Here is a 21398-nt window from a genome sequence, read left to right as displayed (position 1 = left end):
TAAAATTTGTTACTTGCGGCGCTCTTCCTGCATGTCCCCACACCCTGTTTCCCCATTATACATGGTTTGGACTAAGTTAAGAAGCTAGTGCTAAATAAATGCTCCTCATTCCTTCTTTTCAAATGATGAACAAAACTTCTTTTCCTGAAAACAAAAGCTGAAAACAAAACCTGACAGTTCTTTTGTCTCAACTCTTCTCACTCAAAAGCATTTTAGAGTAATTCATAACTTAGAGCAACTTGTAAGCCCCAGAATCCCATTGCCGACTGTGTGTTTTGCCCATAAATCTTCAAATTAGTCAGGCTTTGTCAGTTCAGAGGGGTGCAAGTCATTTCAAGTCATAGCATAAACCTGAAAATTTCTTCCCCCAAATAGATAATTTGTATACATTCAAAGGTGGAGTCTAATAAGGAAAGTTAGTAATGAAAATTGCTAACACTGAAATCTTGTGTCATCTCTTTTCAGCAGTGTAAAACAGAATACTTTATCAAAATGGAGCTGTCAATAATGGTCAATTTCCTTTAACAACTACACTCTAAATAGATTTAACTGGCTATTTCCTTCACATGTTCTCAATGAGAGTATTGAGCAGTATGAAAGAAATATGACAAATAATTAGAATCATATCCCCAAACTTCCTATCTAATCATAAGGAAAAAAGAGGCTTGCTTAAGCCTCCTAGTTTTTTAATGATGACTTTCATTTATGTTTCTCAGAGAAACAAAAGAATATACTTCCTATTATTTTGTATGTAACTCCTTTGCATAGCAGTTCTCAAATATTAGTATTCATCAATAACCACTTTAAGGTTATATCATTAGAATTGCCTATGTTCTTGTCTTGTTATTAGTAATAAAACCATGATAAATTCCCATCTAGTATTTCTGAAGCTTTAGGGAATACTAAGTAATAGATTTGAAAAAAGCTTATAAGTGCCCTCTAATTACAAGGCAGGATAGAAAGACAGCAGTGGAATAAGCTTTTCAACTTAACGGTTTCTTAAATACGCTCTTGTTTTCCCATGGAAAGATATTTAAAAATCTTTATGATTCATGATAACCAATTATTTTGTTGTTTTTGGATGAGATTATTTTTATAGCTTTATTGAGGTATAACTAACAACACATTAAATTGTTCATATTTACAGTAAACAGTAAGTTTTGACATATGTATGCACCTGTGAAGCTATAACCACAATCTAGATAGTGAACATTTCCATCATGAGAGATAATTTTGAGTATATCAAAAATGTAAAATTTTGGTGACCATCAGATTTCCAGGATATCTGGCTTTAGGAAGCCATATTTATTGTTTAGTGAATGATTTTTCTCTAATTTATTGTCATCTGTTGAACATTAGTGCACTAGCAGAACAAAAGATTAGGCAGAATCTGGGCTTTTTCATTTTAGCATTATTGAGGAGCACCTGAATGGTCCTGAAGTTGGCCTTTGAATATACCAATGGACAGGTATGAAATCCTCAAGATAAGCATGGTGGCCTAGAGTCCCACAGTCTCACAGTGTGCTGTACCGTCTGCGCCCTCCTTTTCTAGAGAAGAAACAGTGGATAAACCTATTCCTTCACCCTGTGTGTTGTGGTGAATCTTAGTTTTTAAAGGCATATTATTTTATTATTATATAAACAACTGGGGAACCAATAAAACAAGACATTTGAAAAGATGGGTCTTCATATGGGCATAATACATGATAAGGCAAGTCACTTTCCTCCTCTGAGTTTGGGTTTATTTGCTATCTTCCATTTTGTCGCAGTGAACTGTAAAGAAAAAGATGCAAGCTTATGGAATGTCCAACTTCTGAAATACAACAGACTGCAGAGACAACGTATGATTAGGATGGCCTTGGCTCAGTGTTTCTGAAAGGATATGTACAGCTTTTGTCCTGCCTATTGATATCCTGTTTGCACTCAGGGCTGGTCAGGGTGAGATGTGTTAAGCTTTTTTTGGAGGCCGTCCTGATAACTCATTCCTTTACTCCACTATTTTCAGGCCCATTCTGGAAACGCAGGATTTAACCTCGGGGTTGCAGCTTCCCTGGTCTCCATCTGCCATCAGAATCCATCTCCACCCCTTCCCCGCTCAGACCTGTGTCCCCTCCACAACTCATACTGCTCACTCTCAGAACTGTGGCCCTGAGTTCTCTAGTTTTTCCTCTTTGCCTCGGGACCCAGGACACCAGTCGGGGCTTAACTTTCTGAGTTGGGAAGGCGACGCTGCTGGTGGCTGCTTCTACCTGCTGGTTCTTCCTTTTTATTCCTCCCCAAACGAGAGGAAGATTCGAGTGGATTTGGCACATCCCCTAACCCGGGCCTGCCATTTGCAGGTTGGGGGCTGACGTGCCCAGGAGGACCCGGACCAAGCAGGCCATTTTCACCTGCGTAATAACAGGCTTGGGAGTAGCGAAGCGGCGGCGGCAGCAGCGACTGGAGTAGGAGGAGGAGCGCAGGCAGCGGCCGCGGCGGGGCCGGAGGAAGAGGAGGGGGGAGAAGGAGGAGCTGAAGCGGGAAGAACAGCAGGCAGCGGCTCGGCGGAGTTGCAGCAGAGGCGGCGGTGGCGCTGAGACACCGCAGCTTCCCCGAGCGCCGAGTCCCTCCGGGGACAGCAGCAGGGAGCGCCCGCGCAGCCACCGAGCCTCGGCCCAGCCAAGCCGCCGTCGCCGCGCCGGGGGACCGCCAGCCATGGCCGCGCCGCCGGATCCGCAGGACGAGCTGCTGCCGCTGGCCGGCCCCGGGTCCCAGTGGCTCAGGGACCGGGGGGAGGGGGAGGACGAAGCGGTGACGCCGAAAGGGGCCACGCCAGCGCCGCAGGCTGGGGAGCCCAGCCCGGGGTTGGGCGCCAGGGCCCGGGAAGCGGCGCCGCGGGAACCCGGCTCGGGCGCCGCCCGGCAGTCGCCCGTTGCCATGGAAACTGCATCCACAGGTAAGGCGGGCGCCGCTGCCCCTCAAATGGCGTCGGGGACCCGGGCCCCCCAGTCAGTCCCCTTCTGCGCGGCTCTCCTGGGCACCTGCCTCGCGCTTTCTGCCTTGAGCGCCAACCCCACCCCCGCGTCGCCACGGGCGACTGGGAATATTCGCGGGCTGGTAGAAAACAACAATTTTATTTTTCCCAAAGGCTCAGAAGTAGTCAAGATGCTTTTGATCCTTTTATTTCATTATCATGATTATTTCCGCTTTAAAAATTGTTCTCATCGACAAACCGCAGCATTCTGACTGTTGGCGAGTCTGGGTACAAGTTTCTCCTTCCTGCCAGGGGGCTCCGAGCTGTAGGGCCCGTTTGACAGGTTGTGGGGATTTTGGGGGGCGTGTTTGCGCGCGGTGTGCGCGCCGGCTGCAGGAGATGCTGACAACCCAGCGGCAGGCAGGCCCGCAGCCCCTGGACCCGGCTCTGTCCAGGGCAGAGATGTGGCTGTAACTGCCCCTTACACTTGCCCTCCACCAATCGCCACCATACCCTACTCCCCCCACATCCCTTCACCTTTTCCCCCGCAGAAAACAAATCCCAGGGAGTTTGTCCCTAATTCGGAAGGCACAGCTTTGCAAGGGTGCTGTGGCTGCCCCCGCCCAAAACCTGTATTTCGTCGCTGCCCGGATGGCCCCACCTTGCAGGGAGCGTTGAAACTTGGAAGTCCGAAATGCGGCGGACCTGGCTGTGGGTTGTAGGGCTTGGGTGGTGGTGAGTGGACGTAGCACAGTTTACCAGCAGTCTGACCCGCCCGCCCCGCCCCCCCGTCTCCCCCCAGGAAATTGCCCTGGGTTTGGCCTTTCTTCGCCTGACGCCCTATTCGAAGTTTGAGCGCGCCAGTGTCCAACGGGAGGCCAGGCCCCTGGCGCATCCTGGTCAAAGAATCCAGGAAGCGTGCTTTGAGGCTGCCGGCCTGGTTAACGCTGTTTCCAGAGAGAGGAAAGGGGATGCTGTGTGGTGCTCTTTCCTGAGAAAGCTTTGCTATGGTGGAGTGGGAGCTGTGTAGTTTTGGCAATGTAGAGCTAGAAGGCCTGGGGTGGTGGGTGCTCCCAGAGGAGGGGAAGGGGAGTGTGACTGGTGTGTGTGCTCTTGGTGGTTGATTTAAAGAAACCCCTTTTCGTAAGCTTCTCTTAAGGGTTATGTGGAATGCCTAAGGTAATCGTAATTAACCGCCCTGGTACAAAAGATCTAAGCTGGGGAAAAGAGGTTTGGAGAATGCGTTGAATAAAATTTGTCAGTATCCTGAAGGGAAGAGAAAAAGTGGAGACCCTATATAAGAAAAAAGAAAAAGAAAGAAAGAAAAGTACTCAAAAGCCCCAACGCCAAACGCCAGTGGTTGTATGTTAGTTATTATATCCCTGGGGGTGGGGGAGGATTTAAGTCTAAGAATGGCTGCGCAGTCTCTCCTTCAACTTCTGCATCCAAATGGAAACAAAACTCTTTATAATTGCAAAAGAAGATGGCAAATGATAATAGACAAAGGAAGGTAGTTTTTGTCTTTACCATTCTTTGCTGAGGCTAGACTGCTCATAGTTCAGAATCTTTATCCACTGTAATCAAAGTAAATCGTTTCTTTATGAAACATTACCCACCTCCTATTAATGCCACCAAGATTATGTGAACTAGAAAAGGGAAGCTAAGTGCCCCATGTTCAGTAACATATCCACAAAAGTTATTATATAGGAAATGCTTAGAATATATATTTGTGGGGTACAGTGTGATGTTTTGATATATGTCTGCATTGTCAAATGATTAGCTAATTAACAAATCCATCATCTCATGTACTTATTTTTTGTGGTAAAATCATTTAAAATTTACTTTTTAGCAATTTCAAAATGTATAGTGCATTGTTACAGAAAAGTGGCTGTAATAAGTAACAATGCATTTGGCATTTTTAGTATTATTATTATAGAAATACCTTGCTTTATTGAATGTGTTTAGGGTTTTCTATCCTAGGCAACAAATATAGTAATAAAATCAAACATGATACTACTACGTTTGGATAGGAGAAGAATGAAGAAAGATGGAAGGAACACATTTTGCATATTTATATAGAAATTTTTTAGTTTATGATTGTGGCTTGAAGGAATTTCTGATATAGTTGTTGATTGGTTAATGTCTTAAATCTCTATGTTTCTTATTAAGTAGACTGGATGTGCTGCTATAAGAGACTCAAATGCCAGAAATTATATATAAATAAATAGCTAGATCTTAAAATTCCAGAGAAATCTTGTCCAACTTCCTGGTCTGTTATTTTGGCAGTTCTATTGCTATAAGCAAAGTTAGCAGGTCAGCCCTCAATTGTATCAGAGACGCCTATTAAGCACACTACTTTACACTGTATTTCTTAATTTACTTTTTTTTTTGGCTTATACACAGAAATTTATTTTCTCACAGTGCTAGAAGCTGAGAAATCTAAGATCAAGGTAGAAATGGTGTCTGGTGAAGGTCTGCTTCCTGGTCCATACACAGCTGTCTTTTCACTGTGTCCCCACATGGCAGAAGAGTGCTTTTTTTTTTTTTAAAGAGTGATGCTTTTTGGGACTCAACTCAAACTAAGAACTAACTTAGACTTCGAGTGTGATGCACTGTAAGCAGAGTTTGTTTCTTTTTCAGATGGAAATTTAAGACAGATATTGATGTTTTAAAAACTGTTTTTCTGAAAAACATCACCAATCATGCCATCTGGACAGATATTCTGTTATTTATTTTTATACATCGATGGTAATTAAAATTCTCCCAGGAACATTTCCAAAAATATTTCTCAGCAGTGTCCTGGAATGAATATATGTTTAAACATCATTAAAACTGCACCATAAAACGCCATCCGTCCTCTATTTTCAGGTATTCTCATTGCTTCTGTCCCTTTTGTGGCGTGGAAATAGTCTCAACAAAATAACACTGTCTTCTAAAATTACAACTTCATTTCTAAATTGATAATGGACATGTGAAATTATGTCTGTTGACAAGGGAACATTTAATACACCGTGGTAGCTACAACATGTTAGTGTTAATCATACAAGTACCATCATCTAATAACTTTATACAAAGAATGTTAAGAGCAACTGTTTTGTTTTTTCATGATCAGTTATTTTATTCCTGGAAACTATTCAAAAGGAGCATACAATAACAAAAGGAAAAAAGAATGGTCCTTTGTTTAAAGAAAGAATTTTAAATAGAACATTTGAACAAAATGAAATAGAAGTTAACTCATTGCATGCTTTGGAAATTAACTCATTGACTGCTTAACATATGGAAAGCAAAATCAAGAACATGATGGAGAATGGTCAGGAAAAATCAGTCCAATATGATTTGCTGCCGTGATATCAATTTATAGATAATTTGACTTAAATTTCAAGATAATTACAAAAAGCATTTTCCAATTTACTTTCCCATGGACCATATTGTTTATATGTCTGCATTTTTCAAATGCTAAATGTGATGCTGTATTGGAAAAACTATTCTCAGTCTATCATGATTTAAATAACTTTCAGAAGGTTTCATATACCCTGTGTTTATTCTACTTAATATAACAAATCTAAAGAACTATAACACATTGCTAGTCATCTTCTAAATTCCATTTGGAGGCTAGATTAACTGTCTTCACTTTTGGATGTGTTTGACAGATGTGTGGACATTTTTTATTTGGAGTCATTTCCAGGTAATCCCCTTCAGAAGGTATAAATTCCAATCTTCTTTCTTTTGAGAAAGCTACAGTTCTATTGAAATGGTAAGGAACATTACACTTTGCTATTACTATTTTTAAAGAAACATGTAAGATGAATAAAAGTTTGGAAAACGAATGCAATTTATTTCTCTGGGCATATCCTCTAGATACAATCAATACCATTTCTGTAAGTAAGTACAATATATATTCTTTAATACAGGGAATTCAAATTAGGTTAAATTAAAATTTAGAGATGCTTACATACTTTAAAAGTACATTGATAAATATTATAAAGGCTTTCAGCTTAACTTTCCCTTCATGAACTTACTGTTCCAACAAAACCACCCTGCTCATTACCTTGGTCGTAGGCTCTCCTCTCTCCTCTTTTTTAATTCCGATTCTGAGGGTTGAGAGAAGGGTTGTTGGTTATCTTGCCCATTTTATTGTCTATCCCTGGGAGCGTGGATTACAGGGATTACAGAAAGCTTTTATTATCTTTTGTAAAGTGAGAAACCATTGCAGTTCAATTCAACTTAGTAGACATATTAAATGCCTCCTTTGTGTAAGGATCTGTGCTAAACACAGGTTGGTCATGGCTTCCTAAAACATGTGCACCTTTCTGATTCACAGTATTTACTTTAGCCAAATCATTCCTTTCGTGTTATTTTTCATTTTCTTCATTCCCAAGTTATTGCTGGAAGCTTGACTAGAAGGGAATTATAATAATCTAACCCCATGGGCACAAGGGTATGAGTTAGTGTTCTGAGATCAACACAGGATAAGTAAATATGAGCACAGCTTGCTCAGACTGTGAAAGACAAAATCTGCCTTTTTGTCTAGCTGTGAAAAAGAAAATCTTTCTCTCCCTTTATTTCTATCATCTATCTCATTCTCTGCATCTTCAAAGAAATAACTGGCTAAATGTTACATCAAGATCTTTGGATTAGTTAGTTGTGATTTTATTCAACAATTAGATTATTTCAGTGGTGACTAAGGGAGTTTTGAAAACGATGCTGGAAAATTCAGAGAGCAGTGAAAATAAAAGACATTTCAAGAGACTAATATATCTATATAGGAATGCTGTGCACTAAAGTCATTATAAAGAACATGGTCCAAAAATGAAAGACAACCAGTTTTGTTTGGTTAAATAACATTTGAGGGCAAGGAGAACGGTGAGAAGAGTGCGAGCCAGAGAGGCCCACTGTTTGTGGAAGATGCTGTAGTATTAGGATATGAGAAAAGGGAGGGAAGAGCTTCTCAATTCTTATTTGAGCTCCCTAATTTAAAATGGACAGTGATTGTTAAGTTGGAAAATCGAAACATACAGAAAGAGATACCTGGATCCCAGGATAAGTAAACAGAAGGTAAAATCTTGTATTACTACTTTGATGAGATCAGTCCTTCACATCCAACTACTTTACATCTCATGGAATTGAATGAGTGTGCTGAGCAGCTTTAAATTCATTCCCAGTATCTTTGGAGAATAAGACTAGGGCTAGAAAAGCTGAATTTGATAAGTGATTTTCAAAAAGGGGAAAATGGTGGATTCTTAAAACTTATAAACCAGTATGTTTGACACTGATTGCTGGTAGAATCTAAGAATGTGTTATTATGCTAAATATTCATAGACCCTTAGAAAAGAATGAAAATGTTGTTCAGAAATTCCCTCTAGTTCACTAAAACATAATGCCTGTACAACATTATTTCCCTCTTTTTCAGATTTTGAATTACCAACACGCATGTAGCACTTCCTATTTCTAGGAACTTACAAAATGCTCAACTTACATAAAGATATAGAAAGCATGTTCTTTAATTTATAAACTGCACAAAATTTCAAAGGATAGCTGATATGCTACAGGGTAGCATTGCTATGAAAAAGAATCTTGATTTTAATGTTTATTCAAAAGCAACAAGATAAATCTGTTTATTAAAATTATTTTTGCCCCAATTTTAAAAATTGGGGGAGGGTAGAAAATACATATACATGGTATTAAAATCTAAAAGGTGCAAAGGGGTAAGCAGAGAAAAGGAAGTCTTCACACCTTACCTTTCAACAGTCCATTGCTCCTCTCCAGAGGTAACCATTGTAATTAGTTTCAGCAAGAGAGCATTACTTATGATTATACTACTGTTTATTGAACTCTTGCTATATGTCAGGCATTGTCTAAGCACTGAGGATTATAGTACAGAAAAGGACAGATAAAAGCCTTTCATCCATAAAATATACTTTTTTTCTTGGTAGGGGCAAGGAGAGAGTAAGGAAGGGCAACAGAGACCAGAACATCTATATCAAGGGATGATAAGTATTATGAAAAAGGTCAAAACAGAGTAATGGGAATGAGAGGGTTAGTCAAAGAAGACCTCTTTGATAAGGTATCTTTAAAGCAGAGACTTGAAGAAAGTGACAGAACAGTCATGCAGATGTCTGAGAGAAGAACATTTTGGGCAGAGGGAATATCCGTTGCAAAGGTCCTGGGTGGGAGTGTGCCTAGCACATTCAAGGAACCACAGGAAGAGCCATGAGGTGGAGTAAGCAAGGGGAGAATGATAGAGGATGAGCAAAGGGTCAGAGGTAGAGTGGAATGGATAGATTAGGTCCTGTAGGCCCTTATAACAGCTTTGAATATTACTCTGAGTGTGATGAGAGCCACAGGAATGGGAGAGGTGTTAAATAGAGAAGGAACATATTTAGAGTTCAGTTTTAAGTTTAATGACTCACTCTAGTCTCTGTATTGAGAATCTGACATGGGGGTGGTGGTGGTTGGTGTGGAGCAAGAATGACCTACTAGTAGGCCATTGCAATAATCTGAGAAAGAAATCATGGTGGCTTGCACCAGAGTAACAGCATTGGAAGAGGTGAAAAGTGGTTGGATTCTAGATATATTCTGAATGTATATAATGTGTTAGAAAGAACACAAGGGATGTGCCGTGATTTTTGGCCTGAGTAAACACAAGAATGGACTTGTTATTAGCTGGGGTTGAGAAGACTTTAGGAAGAGCAAGTTTTAGGGAAAAACCAGGAGTTTGGTTTTACAAATGTTAATTTTTGAATGTCTGTTTGATGTCCAAGTGGAGACGTCAAGTAAGCAGTGTAGAATGGGGCTGGGGAGTGATCTGACCTGCACGTATACATTGGGAGTTGTTTGTATAGAGATGAGATCACCAAGGGAGTGAGTGTTGACAGTGACGAGGTCAAGGAGTCCTGGGTCACTCAAATATTCAGAGGTCTTTCAAAGAAAACTGAGTAAAAGTGGGCAATGAAGTAGGAAAACTGAAAGAGACTCCAGAAGAAAAGATCGTTGGAGGAGTCCAGAAGAAAGGTGAAAATAGGAGTGAAACAGTCACCTGTGTGATTTATGACATCACAATGAACCATGACAGATCCTGGGAGTTACAGTAAACCAGACGCTAATGGATATCTTTAGGAAGGGACATAATGGCCTAGGATTCTGCCTAGGGGCGTTTAGAGGGAAACAGTGGCCTGTAACATTATAGATGTAAAATCTTGACTATAAGTTCTGAAATTTCTATTTAATATGTATAGAACGTAGGAGATGCAACTTAAAATAGTTCATGGTGGGGGTTGGGAATTTTGAGGATTGTAATTAGCTAAATATGAGCTAGTGGTATGGTGAAAGTACTAAAATATCTTACATAATTTCAGGTAGTATTAATAGAAAGTCTCAGGTGCACATTATACAAGGTAATAGCTCCCCTATATTCTATTCTAGTCAGGCCAAATTTGGAGTCTCATACTAAAGGTTAGGTGCCATGCTTTGAGAGACATTGACGAGCTATAATACAGTGAGAGCAGGGCAATTGGGAGGCTTTTGGAAAACATGACGTTTGAGAGATAGCTAAAGAAATTAAGAATTTTTATCCAAAAGAAAAGAATGGAGATCTGAATGTTAAATACTAGAAGAACTTTCACGAAGCAAAGGAAGAAGACTTGACCCGGCTGATTTCACAGAGCAAAATTAGAACTAGTGATTTGGAGAACTAGATTTCTTCTGAATGAAAGAAAATATTCTAATAATTAGAACTTATCAGAAAAGAGAGATTCTCTCCCAGTTAATGACATTCAAGCAAAAGCCAGGTTGCTGTTTTAATGGGGGAAATGCAGAAAGAAAGTCATTGGTTACACTAAGATGTTTATATCTTCCTAAAAGACAATTCCTAACTTGACATTGTTATTGTTACATTATTACTTGTATTAGTCCATTTTCACACTGCTGATAAAGAGATAACCCAAGAGTGGGCAATTTACAAAGAAAAAGGTTCAGTGGACTTACAGTTCCATATGGTTGGAGAGGCCTCATAATCATGGCAGAAGGCAAGGAGGAGCAAGTCATGTCTTATGTGGATGGCAGTAGGCAAAGAGATTGGGCAGGGAAAATCCCCCTTATAATACCATCAGATCTTGTGAGACTTATTCACTATCATGAGTATAGCACGGGAAAGACCTGCGCCATGATTCAATTACATCCCGCCAGGTTCCTCCCACAACACGTGGGAATTCAAGATGAGATTTGGGTGCGGACACAGCCAAACCATATCATTCTGCCCCTGGCCCTTCCCAAATCTCATGTCCTTACATTTCAAAACCAATCATGCCTTCCCAACAGTCCTTCAAAGTCTTAACTCGTTTCAGTATTAACTCAAAATTTTATAGTCCAATGTCTCATCTGAGACAAGGCAAATCTCTTCTGCCTATAAGCCTGTAAAATCAAAAATAACTTAGTTGTTTAGATACAATGGGGGTACAGGTATTGGGTAACATAACCATTTTAAATGGGAGAAATTGGCCAAAACAAAGGGGCTACAGTCCCCATGCATGTCTGAAATCCAGCAGGGCAGTCAAATCTTAAAGCTTCAAAATGATCTCCTTTGACTCCGTGTCTCACTGATGCAGGAAGTGGGTTCCCATGGTCTTGGGTATCCAGGTCACACTGATGCAGGAGGTGGGTTCCCATGGTCTTGGGAAGCTCTGCCCCTGTGGCTTTTCAGGGTACAGACTCCCTCCTGGCTCCTTTCATAGGCTGGCATTGAGGCCTGTGGCTTTTCCAGGCACATGGTGCAAGCTGTTAGTGGATCTGCTATTCTGGGGTCTGGAGGACAGTGGCCCTCTTCTCACAGTTCTACTATGTGGTACCCCAGTAGGGAACCTGTGTGGGGATCTGACCCTACATTTCTCTTTTGCACTTCCCTAGTAGAGGTTCTCCCTGAGAGCTTCATCCCTGCAGCAAACTTCTGCCTGGACATCCAGGTACTTGCATACATCCTCTGAAATCTAGGCAGAGGTTCCCAAACCTCAATTCTTGATTTCTGTGAACCTGAAGGCTCAGTACCACATGGAAGCTGCCAAGGCTTGGGGCTTGCACCCTCTGAAGCCACAGCTTCAGCTTGTTGGCCCCTTTCAGCCATGGCTGGAGTGGCTAAGAAGCAGGGCACCAAGTCCCTAGGCTGCACATAGCACGGGACCCTGGACTCACCTGGGAAATCATTTTCTCCTAGGCCTTGGGGCCTGTGATGGGAGGGGCTACTGTGAAGACCTCTGACATGCCCTGGAGACATTTTCCCCATTGTCTTGGGGATTCACATTTGGCTCCTTGTTACTTATGCAAATCTCTGCTTCTGACTTGAATTTGTCCTCAGAAAATGGGGTTTTCTATCGCATTATATCAGGCTGCAAATTTTCCGAACTTTTATGCTCTGTTTCCCTTATAAAACTGATGGCTTTTCATAGCACCCTGGTCACATCTTGAATGCTTTGCTGCTTAGAAATTTATTCTGCTAGATACCCTAAATCATCTCCCTGAAGTTTGAAGTTCCACAAATCTCTAGGGCAAGGGCAAAATGTTGTCAGTCTCTTTGCTAAAGCATAACAAGAGTTACCTTTGCTCCAGTTCCCAACAAGTTCCTCATTTCCATCTGAGACCACCTCATTCTGCACCTTATTGTCCATATTGCTATCAGGCTTTGGTCAAAGCCGTTTAACAAGTCTCCAGGAAGTTCCAAACTTTCCCACATTTTTCTGTCTTCTTCTGAGTCCCCCAAACTGTTCGAACCTCTGCCTGTTACCCACTTTCAAAGTTGCTTCCACATTTTCTGGTATCTTTTCAGCAGCACCCCACTCTACTGGTATCAATTTACTCTATTAGTCAGTTTTCACACTGCTGATAAAGACATACCCGAGACTGGGCAATTTACAAAAGAAAGAGGTTTAATGGACTTAACAGTTCCACATGGCTGGAGAGGCCTCATGATCATGGTGGAAGGCAAGGAGGAGCAAGTCATGTCTTACATGGATGGCAGTAGGCAAAGAGAGAGATTGGGCAGGGAAACTCCCCTTTATAATGCCATCAGATCTCATGAGACTTATTTGCTATCACAAACAGCACTGGAAAGACCTGCCCCATGATTCATTTACCTCCCACTGGGTCCCTCCCACAACACGTGGGAATTCAAGATGAGATTTGGGTGGGGACACAGCCAAGCCATATCATTATTTTAAAATTATTACATATTTCTCAAAAATGAACCACACACTAATGAAACTGGAAACTGTCCATCACAAAAACCATAGTTATCCCAAATTGACTACTTAAAATGTGCTTTTCACAGAATTGTGGCCTTTTAAAAATCCTCCTCTAGTTCTCCATTGTCAAGAAAACTCCGTAATGTGACATATTTGCTTCTTAAGAACTACATAATTTTATCCAGTTTTGGATTATTAACATAAATATAAAATATGCTATCTGCAAGTATCTCTTTTATTCTTTTTGCTGAACTATCTTCTTCATTTTTTACTGAATCTAGTTTCATAAATATTCAACATATTCTAAAATGTTTTGGAAATTCATTAAATAATTTTGTAATGCTAAAAGCATCATAAGATCCTTTCCTTCTTTCTCTGCCTCACTATCTATATATTTATGGCAGATTATTCATTGGAAAACCATGTTTCCTGGGTTGCTTACTGAATTAAATTTTTAGCTGGAAGAATTCTCCATTCCAATTTCCACATCCAATCCCCAAATGCCTTTTCTAATTCATCTATTGCATGAGATTTTTTGTAAAATCAGTTATAGACCAAATTCTTGCTTTCTGAATTTCGAAAATTTGTTGAATGTCACATTCTCCAAAATTCCTAGAATTTTGTTTTATGCATAGCAAATCTTTGGCTTTCTTTTTGTTTGTTTTTTTTTTTAAACTACTCTTGAACAACAGAAAATTATATATATTTGAATGATTCCTGATCTAGTTGATAAGCAAAGGAATAGAAAACAATGTCATGTCTGCCTTCGGCATTAATTTTTCAACTCACTCTGAAAAAATCAGGGCTTCTCAAAATACGGCCTGTAAACTACCTGCTCCAATATCACGTGGGGTGACCACAGACCTCATCCTAGGGAAACAAGCCTACCAGGTGCATATTAAAGCTATAAGAAGCACTGATTTATTGGCTTTCCTGCTCATGCTTGGCATTTTATAGGAGATGTGGGGAATAGAGGAGCATGAGCCATGTCCCCTTTCCCTGTTTCTTCCTGGGCTTATTACCATCCAGTTGGGAGATATGGCGGACTCCCACAAAGCAAAGATGAATAACTCAGGTCAGCATGCAGCTTGTTCCTTGGATGGATGGTAGAAACTATATGTGTGATGGGAATTTCGTGACTGTATGGGTTCCAATGTACCTGGTCTCTTGAAGAATGGATAGAATTGGAAGGGGGCAGAAGTGAGCAGAAAGGCAGTCTGAGTATGGGGATGATGATAAGGAAGTGAGCAATGATGAGCTCAGTTTCGTAGCTCATCCAGATGAGGAGAAAGAAGATTCTGGGGGGCTTGATGGCTACACAGAACTCTAGTCTCCTTTTCTATGGATTCTGGGATCTTTGCAGGCTTATATGTAAGGGAAGTAATATCACAGAGCTATGTTAAGGAAGATTAGTCTGACAGTAGAACAGAAGATGAATTCAATGAGGATAATCCTAAAACCTGTGAGTTTTGCTGGAAGAAAGCCAACCCAGTAACATCAATTTCAGGGCCTTGAATAAGTAGCCATGGGAATAAAGAGGGAGGTATATGGGAAGAAAGATGAGAGGCTTCACAGGAACAGTCAACAGGACTTTGTGACTAACAGACATGATCTGGGGACGAGGGGAGGAATAAATCAAAAATGACTACAGTTTTGTGCCCTATGGCTGGGAGAAAGTTATGCTATAAAGGGTGGGAGGGGGAACTGGCTAGAGGAGTGAGGATAATGAATTCACTTTTAGTCATATGAGGCTTGAAATGACGACAAGCCATTTGAATGGAAATTTCTACTTGGCAACTGTAGATAAAGAAATGGATTTTGCAGGTGAAAACAGGATTGTTGATATGGATTTAGAAAATTAGAAGAGAAGCCATAGCGATTATGTAGTATGGAAAGGACAGAGGGCCAAAGACAGAGGAAATGCTCCTTGCCCCTCATTTTAAAAAGCTTAAAGCTTTAGCTTTAAGCTCCCTGAGCCTCAGATTCTATAGTAGGTATATATGGTATTAGATCCTGTGGAGTGCCTGGCAATCATATGGTAACTACAGGTACTCCTGTTATTATAGTATCACAGAAGCCAAGATGACATGGTACAGAATGAGTCCTGACTGAGAAATCAGATTTATCTAGCCTTGGCTTTGGTACCTAATATCATGTCAATGTGGGCAAGTCATATGACTGCTTTATGTATCAGTTTCTTCATATATGACATAACATGAACACAATACCATTCTGGCTATCTTACAGGATTATATGAAGATAAAATGAGATAACGTAAGAAGATGTATGGAAATGGCAAATAACTCTGTATCTGTAAGGTACTATTAATAGGAAGCCTGGTCAGCAGTGTCAGATGCTGAAGAGAATGAAGATTGAGAAAGAACCTCAGCCTTAGATGTTTTACTATAAAATGCTTGCTGTGTCCAGCTGGACCTCAGCCAAATAGCAATGGGGAAGGACAGTAGAGCCAGGAAGGATGGGGGTGGAGATAAGTCAGTTTTGGTAATCCACATGGGAAGATATTTTGGAGGAGGGCAGTAGGAGTGGTGATCTGCTGCATTTCCCATGTCCTGATGAATGATCTGTGAGTACAGGGCTGAGGTGTGCCCATGGGTACCAGCTGGAATGAGGGAGGACAGCAGATGGAATCTATTCTGATTCTCCTGTTCAGTGGAAGGGCAATAAGCCTAGGAAGCTGTCCCAGGTATGTGTGGGAGTTGGTCTGGAAGAGGCTGCTTCTCTTACTAGAGAAGGCAACACAGTGAAAGCTAGCTCCTGCTACGCCCAAGTACAGGGCTAAATCAACTGGCCCTGTGGGCTTGTGAGAATCTGCAGGCTAGTCTTATAACTCAGTAGATTAATGTCTTACATAAAAGCATGATTGCTCTAGAAAGATGGGGTCTGTATCCCTTCTGCTAAATACAGCTAAAAATCCTGGACATTTCATGTGAAATAAATAGAAAGGGTCTCTGAAAGGTGAATGAAGAGAAGAAGGCAGACTTACTAGAGACCATGGGACCTGTGGAAGGACACAGCAGTAGGTTCTCGGGGTTTTCTGTTTTCATCCTATATCTCAGGCTGGATACTGGAGAAGCCAGCAAGCAGAAAATGCCAATGGGCACAGACAAAAAATACCCACAAAAAAATGGGTGTTTCTAGTGAAAGGATCAGAAAAGGGCAACCTAGCAGGATAGAAAACTTTTAGACAATAATCACTGTATCGAGCCAAACACCATGAAATAAACTGAGGTCCCACCTCCATGCCCACCGCAGAAGCTAAGTAGGGAGATTTGCCTGCCAGCTAATATGGTGTTAGAGGAAGCCTAGAGGAGAGTCAGGAGTTTCACCACTGCTCAATGATGAGACTGAGTGGAAAACGTGGACTTCTATTTAAGTAAGATACATAGTCTCAAGATATAATACCAAAAATGTCCAGGTTTTAATGGAAAATTACAAGAACCAGTAGGATATGAACTTGAATGACAAAAGACAATCGACACCAAATTAACACAGATGGTAGAATTATCTGAGAAGGATTTTAATGTAGCCATCACAAAAATTATTCAACAATTACAAACACACTTGAAATAAATAATAAAATAGAGAGTCCCCAGCAGAGAAATAGAAAGTCCCAGCAAAGAAATTGAAAGTCTCACCAAAGAAGTAAAAGCTATGAAGAACTAAATTGGAATTTTAGAACTAAGATATACAGTAATCGAGATAATTTTTATAAAAGCCTCAGTAGATGGGCTTAACAGCAGAGTGAAGAGGAAAGAAGAAAGTGTTAGTGAATTTGAAGAGAAACAATAGAAATGACCAATCTCAACAACAGAAAGAAAACAGAGAGAAAATAAGAGGGGATAAATAATAAAATCCCTGTTCTCTGCAGCACAGGAATGTTTATAGGACATGTTCCCCTTTTCTGATGTTCATTGAGTATTCATATTAATAAGGTACAGTGAAAACAGACTGACCAGGTGTATTGCCTCATGTTTGCTAAATGCATAAAATCTAAGCTATGTTGGTCCAGATGTGGGCTTCAGGGAAAATAACCATATAGTGCTACTTTTAGTTGTTGAGATGTTTTCCACATTTACAGTACTTACTGATTTCCGATCTGTACTTATATGCACACATAAGCTAAGTTACTTATGAAACGAGCATTTCTATAGGACTTACAATGTGTTCTGGGCTCTTTACATTTAATCCTATCCTTAATCTCAATGAAGTAGGTATGATTATTTACCCCATTTTACAAGTAAGCAAACTGAGATAGAGAGATATTGAGTGACCTGCCTATGATCATATAACTAGTAAGTGACAGCACCCAGATTTGATGAACCTTAGCAGTCTGGATCTAGGGTTCATGCTCTTAATTACCTCACTCTGTTGCCTGTTTTAGGCTTTTCTTGTGCAGCATCTATTTTTTTTTTTTTTTTTGAGACAGAGTCTTGCTCTGTCACCCAGGCTGGAGTGCAGTGGCACACATCTTGGCTCATTGCAACCTCCACCTCCTGGGTTCAAGCGATTCTCATGCCTCAGCCTCCCGAGTAGCTGGGATTACAGGCAGGTGCCACCACACCCAGCTAATTTTTGTATTTTTTGTAGAGATGGGGTTTCACCATGTTGCCTAGGATGGTCTTGATCTCCTGACCTTGTGATCTGCCTGCCTTGACTTCCCAAAGTGCTAGGATTACAGGTGTGAGCCACTGTGCCCAGCCGCAGCATCTATTTTATGATCTGTGCAGTAAAAGTTGCATATTAAATAAGGAATTAGCTTGCATGAAAATCTATCTGAACTACGGTGAGCATAAATCTGAATGGGAAAGACAGTGGTTAAAACTTGGGTTGACAGAACTTGAGAATTTTTAAGAACCTCAGCCAAAAGCAACAATTAATTGCATTTAAAAAGTAAAAGTTTTACTGGGTGCTGTGGCTCACACCTGTAATCCCAGCACTTTGGGAGGCTGAGGTGTGCGGATCACCTGAGGTCAAGAGTTCAAGATCAGCCAGTGTAGTGAAACCTCATCTCTACTGAAAATACAAAAATTAGCCAGAGGTGGTGGTTCATGCCTGTAGTCTGAAGCAGGAGAATGGCTTGAACCCGGGAGGTGGAGATTGCAGTGAGCCGAGATTGTGCCACTGCGCTCCAGCCTGGGCAACAGAGCTAGACTCCGTCTCAAAAAAAAAAAAAAAAAAAAAAAAAAAAAAAGGAAAAGTTTAATAGGGATAATTGCAAAACCCTGCAATAGCATCCCCAAACTAACTGCATGGATAGACTGGGAGGGCCATGCATAGTGGAACTGCAACATAAATAGAGAAAAAACAGGGATTTTTAGTTAACTTTAAGTTCACTTTAAGTCAGTAGAGTGAAGCAGCTGTCCCTGACGTGATAAATGTTAGTCTCGTTAACTCGAGATGCCCAGAACAAGTAGGAGAGAGCTGCAAATACTTGTTTCAACCCTCAAGATGGGAGGGTTGGAACATGTGCAGGTCTGGGCAGAGTTCTGGGTACACTGAATGATGGGGTAGAAGTCATAGTAGAAACCTTGACTGTGGTTGAAAGAGCTGAGGGTTTACAGACTGCTTGAAAGAAGATAGGATGGGTTATGACAGCTGTCTAAAAATACATGAAGGGTTGTCAAGTGGCATAGATTCTGGGCATGTTTATGTGACTCTGGCAGATGGAGCTGTGGTCAGTCAGAAGTTACAGGGAAGGAGTTAGAGCCTAGTATTCATCAGAGCCATCAAAATAGCCTAGACTGCCTCATATGGTAGTGAGTTTTTTGTTACTGGAGATGTGTAGCAGAGTTGGGTTGATCATGTCTGTGACAGAGGGGTTATAATAGAAAAGATACATTAGATTAATAATTTAAAAAGTCTTTTCATGATCACAGACCCCCACTGGAAAATCTGTACAAACACCCACAAATTCTGGAATTTTTCAGAGGCTTTTTATGGATGGGGAAATGAAATAACTTTCTAACTCTTAAATCAATGATTCCAGATACTCTCATAGAGATCACTGTTTACACAGGGGCAATAGTTTTATCGTTCAATAAAATCTCAATCATCCATTTTTTATTCAACAAGTATTTATTGAGCATTTACTATATATATATATGTCCACAGACACAAAATGTGCAGTCGGGTAGATGACACAAATACGTAATAAGAATATATAGATAAATTCAGTAAAATAACAATATGGTCAGACTATGAGGAATAGCAGTCTAAATCAGGCAAAAGGTCTGCATTCCATAAATTTTGATGTATTAATTTCAAGAATATACTCTAGCAGAATTTGTGGCTCTCAGAGGATTACTATGGAGAACTGAGAGAAAGAGAGAGGATTTGGAGATTCCATACTGGATTCCAGTCATGGCTCTACGAGTAAACAGTAGCTAATCTCAGCCTCTGAGAAGGGCTTAATGATGGGTCTATGTGAATATTCATTGCCCAGGTAAGTGATGTATCATCATTCACTGAGTCTGTGTACACTTCAGTCACTGCCAAAGTTTTTGGAACCAAATGTTGTTTTAAGTAGATTAGACAACAGTCTTTTACCATTATTATTAGGAAATGTTTGGGGTGGGACTAGGAGAAGATGTTAATTCTCCCTCTAAAAACATCAGCCATCTAATGCCACCCTCAATAAATATGTGTTCTTTAATGTGGACGATCATTTTTTCTCAATTTTATGTAAAGTATGCATATGATGTTTTTTAAAATCTGCTCTACTTTTATTTATGTATGAACATACCATCAAAGTAAAATCAGAGTGCTTCTCATGCAAATGCAGCTTCAAAATAAGTCAACTGACTTCTATAACTAGATTGTAGCCCCTATGTGCCATTATATGTAGAAAATTTGGAGTTGCCACTACTTACTATACTATCAATTTGTTTAGCAAACCTTTTATTATAGATAATACAAGAGTGAATTACAACCCATTATGTTTGAATTACCAGAATTGAACTTCTGTGAGTTTCTTTTAAATTGAATCCATGGTGTTAGAGAACTGTTCCTATTTTACCAAAAGTCTGGAAAGAGCAAATGCCTAATATTGCTTTCTAGAAATTGTACAATATTTTAAAACCGAGCAGTTTCTGTTTACAGTTTGGATGTTTGCATATCAATTCTCAGAAATAAGAATTGGTTCATTCTTTTTTTTTTTTTCTGAGACGGAGTCTTGCTCTGTTGCCAGGCTGGAGTGCAGTGGCGTGATCTTGGCTCACTGCAATCTCCACCTCCCAGGTTCAAGCGATTCCCTTGCCTCAGCATCCCGAATAGCTGGGACTATAGGCACGTGCCACCACACCCAGCTAATTTTTGTATTTAGTAGAGGCGGTGTTTCACCGTGTTGGCCAGGATGGTCTCGATATCTTGACCTTGTGATCCGCCTGCCTTGGCCTCCCAAAGTGCTGGGATTACAGGCATGAGCCACCGCACCTGGCCAAATTGGTTTATTCTTATAAATAACATTAAGGAACAACAACAACAACAAAATCATATTTTAAAGAAGTACAGAAGTAATATACTTTCTAGGGCAATAAGCCCCAGACAACCCCTGTTTTGAAAGTAAATGTGCTGTCAAGGCTCTTTGTGTTGCTATTATTTTTTAATTATACTAATCTGCTCTGTGCTTATTTAACCCCTATGTGGTATAGTAACTCCCGGGAACATGGGTTTCTAAGAGGAGTCTTTAACAATCTGTTAAAATGAAATTCTCTGCCATTCTATCAGACAGGAGACATCAAGGTCAACCTTTAAGTGTATTATTTAACACATAATGATTATGTTTCCTAACAGTAATGATTGTGTTTCCACTGTGATCATTTGTGTGACAATGTCACACAACGTTTATTGAAAGATATTGAATGATATGCTCCATGTATTATCACATCAATATGAATCTTTTGAAGCATTATTTTCTGTTGAGAAAAGGGAAAGTTGGTACATAGGTTGATCACAACAGCCTGGAGTTTTTTTGTTTTTATTTTTTCTACGAATGACCCTGCACTGCAGGGGAAAACAATCAGTAGACAACTGTGTATAATAAAACTGAAAATTCAGTCAAGTTTCTTAGTGAAATAGAAATGCTCAACTCCACAGCCTCGTTTTAAAATTGTAAAAACAGTGATAAAAGAAACTTTTGCAAGAGAAAAAAACCTACCCATGATCCCACCCACTTTGCACATTCTCAGTGCCCATGT

General features: G+C 40.4%; 1 protein-coding gene across 1 annotated transcript in view; it reads left to right on the top strand.

The window, feature by feature from the left end:
- The first annotated feature begins 2548 nt into the window (after window positions 1-2548).
- The window catches only part of RTN1 (reticulon 1), a 280944-nt gene continuing 262094 nt past the window's right edge, over window positions 2549-21398 (top strand). Inside the window, exon 1 of the mRNA XM_015143801.3 lies at window positions 2549-2935. Within this exon, the coding sequence (XP_014999287.3) occupies window positions 2695-2935 (241 nt within the window). The 5' untranslated portion in view covers window positions 2549-2694. The remainder of the gene's footprint in view (window positions 2936-21398) is intronic.

Source organism: Macaca mulatta, chromosome 7, assembly GCF_049350105.2.
Source record: "Macaca mulatta isolate MMU2019108-1 chromosome 7, T2T-MMU8v2.0, whole genome shotgun sequence".
Classification (NCBI taxonomy): Eukaryota; Metazoa; Chordata; class Mammalia; order Primates; family Cercopithecidae; genus Macaca; species Macaca mulatta.
The sequence above is the reverse complement of the archived record's forward strand: the minus strand, read 5'-3'. Positions and strand labels throughout refer to the sequence as shown.